Below are 4334 nucleotides of genomic sequence, written 5' to 3' on the forward strand. Positions count from 1 at the left end.
ACTTAGATATTGGTTTACAAAAACCGCAATAAAATAAAACCAAAGAACAATGCTGGTAACAAAATCGATAGTTGGAATATAATTGTACTTTTGGTCATAGCATTTTAACCATTTTTATATTTTTTCACATATGTTCGAGTTCATGATCTATTACCGAGTTAAAACCTAATTTAATTAAAAATCCAGTTTATGAGGCGCTAGGTTTGGAACAAAGTACGCAAATTACCCCTCCTATAATTTAACTTCATTATTATGCATGATAAAAGTTTAATTATTATAAATAACTCGTCATATTAATTAACGTTTTGACTTCATGCCAACTACAATTACGACAACTATATTATTGATGAAGACAAGAAGCACGAGATCCCTCGTGTTTAAATACACGAATACGACTTGCAAGTTCCTGTACCTCCTGATCGCCAGCCACACCTTTAAACTTGCTCACATCGAGCTGCTCAAGTTCCTGGCACCCTTTTAGGATCACGATTAAATCGTTCCTTTCAATGGCCGACAACCTTAAATCTAGAGTCTTAATGTGTGGCAGTTGGGACGCTATGGCTAAAGCCACATCTGCATCGAGCCATGGAACATAAATGCTTAAATGATTGAAGTTGTGACAGTGTTTACTAATGTTGGCAATGGTTTTCTTCAATCCGATCAAGGACGCAATTTGTAAAGCCTCTAATTCTTTCCAGTTGCAGATAGAGTTTGAGACTTCAAAGTTAATCACATAGCTCAAATACCTTGGTAAAACCAATTGCTTTAAAGAGGGACATCTACATATCAAAAAAGGATAAACAATACAGGGGTTAAGGTATAGGGCACTAAATCGTAGAAGTGTGAATTTAACTATTGTGTAATCGTGTTAACAGACCAATTCCACGACTGTTGTTTTTGACCCATATATAAATTCAATAATCTTGACACGAAGCCATTTAAACAATTACAATGCACACCCATTTTGTCATATCTAATGATTTTGCTATTGAATCAACTTACCTTTGAGCCATCCATGCAATTTGGCCTGCTTTCAAAAGCGATTCAGGGTGAAACACAATCGTGGTTACAAGTCCATGGCTACGCTTGATTGCAAATTGAAGGAACTTGTCTACAGAATCATCGGCATACTTGGTATAGTCAAGTGGCATCATGAGACAAAGATCTGACCATGAATCCTCGTCTAATTCCAATCTCGGCTTGGGAGGTTTGGAACATTGTAAACAGCGGGATTTAGTAAAGATGAGTTGTTCCCAACATTGAGGATAGAATGTAGCATCATACCAATACTTGCAGACTAAAGGGATAGTCTCTACGAGTGATTCAATTCCGACTCTCCCAAAAATCTCAACGAGACAGTGAATGGGCAACTCGTTCCAATCTCTTTGTTCCATCTTTGAAAAAAAAAATGCAGGGAGTCGCCAATAGTTTTCAGGGATATCATGCATCAATAACATCAAAAAGTTCATATTTTAATGTGGATCAGATATTGTCAGTAATAAATTATACGTAAATTCATATAACTTATAAATAAAACCAAAATAAAATATTCTACTGTTAGGTAACTCGATCACATCGCGACAAGTATTGAAGTATATAACGATAAAAATTAAATAAAAAAAAATACTGAAAATGAGATTGTTGGTTCAAGGAAACCCAATTGTGAACTCATAATCATCAACTATTTTTTATTGAACTTTAAAACTTTTTCATCTCACCACGAAAGTCATGCTGATCACCTGCTCGCAATCTCAGCAGAAACAAATAAAAATATTCAGATCTCAGCAACATTTTTTGTTGAACAAAATTACGTTGGAAGATAAAGGAGCATAAAAGAATTAGTAGAAAACACTGTATATATAAGTTGCAATAAAAGAAAAAAGAAATCGACATAAGCTTATCGGAAGATTATAGAGAACGAATGATATTGATAGGGCTCAAAAATAATACCAAACTATGCAGACCAGGATGGAAAATGGCGCATCTATATTAGTATACAAGGGCGGATATGATCAATGTTATGGAAGTTGGAGCATTATATATTTAATATATAGGGGCGCATGGCCATCTTGTCCAATTGAGTTTGAGATAATTTTAAATGTTTTTTAAAAAGGAAATTAAGTAATTTAACCCATTTATATGTTTTTGTTGATAAAAGTAACCATTTTTTTAAATGATCATATTGTCCAAAATAAAAAATTCGGAGATATGTTTGGAATTCCGGAGATAAGTCTGGAACCTCATTCCGGAGTTACATTATGGAGTTTATTATTATATGGTTTTTGTTATTTATGGTTAATTGTTTAATTATGGTTAAGTGGTTTAATTATCATTAAAATTTATACGGTTTCCGAAAAAAATAAAAATTTCAAAAACATACCCTAAAATACAAATGTATAAAAACTCTTAAATCTATTGCAAAAAGTGACAATTACATAAAGTTAAAGGACCTTAAAGTTAAATAATTTTAATTAACAATATAATGTCAAATTCGCCCCAACTACTCTGCACCCATACAATTTCAGCAAATCGTCTACGATATAACTCGGCCGAGTTCTTCGTGCAACCCTTTATGGTCATGAAATTGTTAGCAACCAACCTCTCTAGGAGCCAACATATGAATAGTCTTGATGAGTGTCGAATCCATCAAACAATAAGTCATATTTGTATTAATATGATTTACAAATAATAGTAAAAGTGGCAAACAGAGTCAATCCTCAGGGACTCAATTTTAATTAATAAATAAACCAAAATGCTGAAATAGTCATGGTTTTATTCAAATGCATAAAAAGTAAAGATACAGAGGGTTTTGAAAAATAGTAAAACTAAAATGAAATATGGTAACACAAATACTAGAAACAAAAGTAAACACAATGCAAGCTAATGATGAATCAATGTCAATTCTAGTCTATGTTGGTACTTGAAGATACTAACAAGCTCTAGCATCTTCCATTCACCAAATTGCTTAATCAAAACACACTCTTTGAATTAAACCTAACCTTACTAACCTACTTTAAACAAACTCTTAGAAATTGATTGAAATATCGCATTAAGTTTTGTGTGAATGTTTCCAACAACATCCAATATTCCTCATAAGCTCGGGAACGTAAGAATGTGTCATTTTAGTTTACACCAAAGTTAGTGTAACATTCCAAAAATCAAGGGTAAAAAATTCATTTTTATTATAATTAAAACACTATTGTAGCTTTGTTCAAACATTGAAAAAGCATTTCAAATAAAACATTTATCAGAATTCATTCCTAAAGATCACATATTGCGGAAAACACGGGTTTATGCGCTGCGATCGTCCCGAGCTCTTTCATTTGAAAACTGGAGTACCAGAAACATAAACTGAAAACCGTAAGCACAAAGCTTAGTGAGTTCCCCAAATACCACATACCATACATATTAAACGAACCATACATGTCATAGATAACCGTGAGCCATACATATAATTCATATACCATAATGAATAAGAGTGTTGTGTGCCAACCATAGTCTTGGTATTATGCCACGAGCCGCCTCGTGGTCTTCCTTGCCAGGCCGGGGGCCAAAACCCTGGGTCTTACAGACAAGTGCCAGGAGCCACCTCCTCGTCTTCCATGCAAGCATCACAAAGACAACTAGCATACGATCTATAACTACATAACTAATAATTGACAGAGTTCACACTCTGTTCTTGCATACAAGTTGCCAGGAGCCGCCTCCTGGTCTTCCATACAATATGCCCAAGGCTATCCCTCGGGTCTTCCTATAGTTCATAAACCAGTTGGGCCGGCATTGGTGCCTTCGACCCCTAGAACTGTGAGGAGACTCACCTTGAATGCAGAAGCTCACTGAAAAAAATCCTTAGCTACTGCCCCGCCGGCTTCCCAAACTATCATTACCAACAATACACCCAATTAGCAATTTGGTCCCAAACTATAATCCATAATCCTTACTTGGGGTAAAATAACCATTTTACCCCTGACCCAACATGAACCAAAGCTGAGGCCCAATTCCAAAAGATCCACAAAGGACAACTAATGGCCCAATTTTCTAAATTGGGCCCAACCCATATAGGTCTTATCCTAAGCCCATAATTTTCTTGATTACAAATCTGATTACCTCAAATACCCCCTTAGAATAACTTGGTCAAAGGCTAAAGTCAAAAGTCAAAGTCAACAGCCTGAGTTGACCCAACTCGCCGAGTTTATCCTTTAACTCGTAGAGTTCAACTAACAATCTGTGAAATCGGGAAAAGTCGAGCCAACTCGCCGAGTTTATCCATGAACTCACCGAGTTCGCCAGAAACTCACATCTTAATACATTAAGTCAACATTATCGACTCCAAG

At 35.2% G+C, this 4334-nt stretch overlaps 1 protein-coding gene across 2 annotated transcripts; it reads right to left on the reverse strand.

Annotated features, from left to right (window-relative positions):
• Positions 1–266: 266 nt before the first annotated feature.
• Positions 267–2065, reverse strand: LOC145118875 (F-box/LRR-repeat protein At3g48880-like). 2 transcript variants are annotated; one of them, XM_079054534.1, is made up of 3 exons: positions 1951–2065; positions 1003–1394; positions 267–779 (listed from the first exon to the last, which is right to left on the reverse strand). In XM_079054534.1, exons 2-3 carry the CDS (start codon positions 1392–1394, stop codon positions 341–343), a joined length of 831 nt encoding a protein of 276 aa, XP_078910660.1. In that variant the 5' UTR covers positions 1951–2065; the 3' UTR covers positions 267–340. The 2 variants fall into 2 exon arrangements, with proteins under 2 accessions (XP_078910660.1, XP_078910659.1); XM_079054533.1 differs by having other exon boundaries at positions 1003–2026.
• Positions 2066–4334: the final 2269 nt, after the last annotated feature.

The sequence above is a fragment of the Lactuca virosa genome, chromosome 6, assembly GCF_052849685.1.
Source record: "Lactuca virosa cultivar CGN04683 chromosome 6, Lactuca_virosa_CGN04683_v6, whole genome shotgun sequence".
NCBI lineage: Eukaryota > Viridiplantae > Streptophyta > Magnoliopsida > Asterales > Asteraceae > Lactuca > Lactuca virosa.

Coding starts and splice junctions, on each gene's coding strand:
- LOC145118875 (XM_079054533.1), bottom strand. CDS start 1,469: ATGAACTTTTTGATGTTATTGATGCATGATATCCCTGAAAACTATTGG. Junction 780..1,002: donor ATTGCATGGATGGCTCAAAG/GTAAGTTGATTC, acceptor TTTGATATGTAG/ATGTCCCTCTTTAAAGCAAT.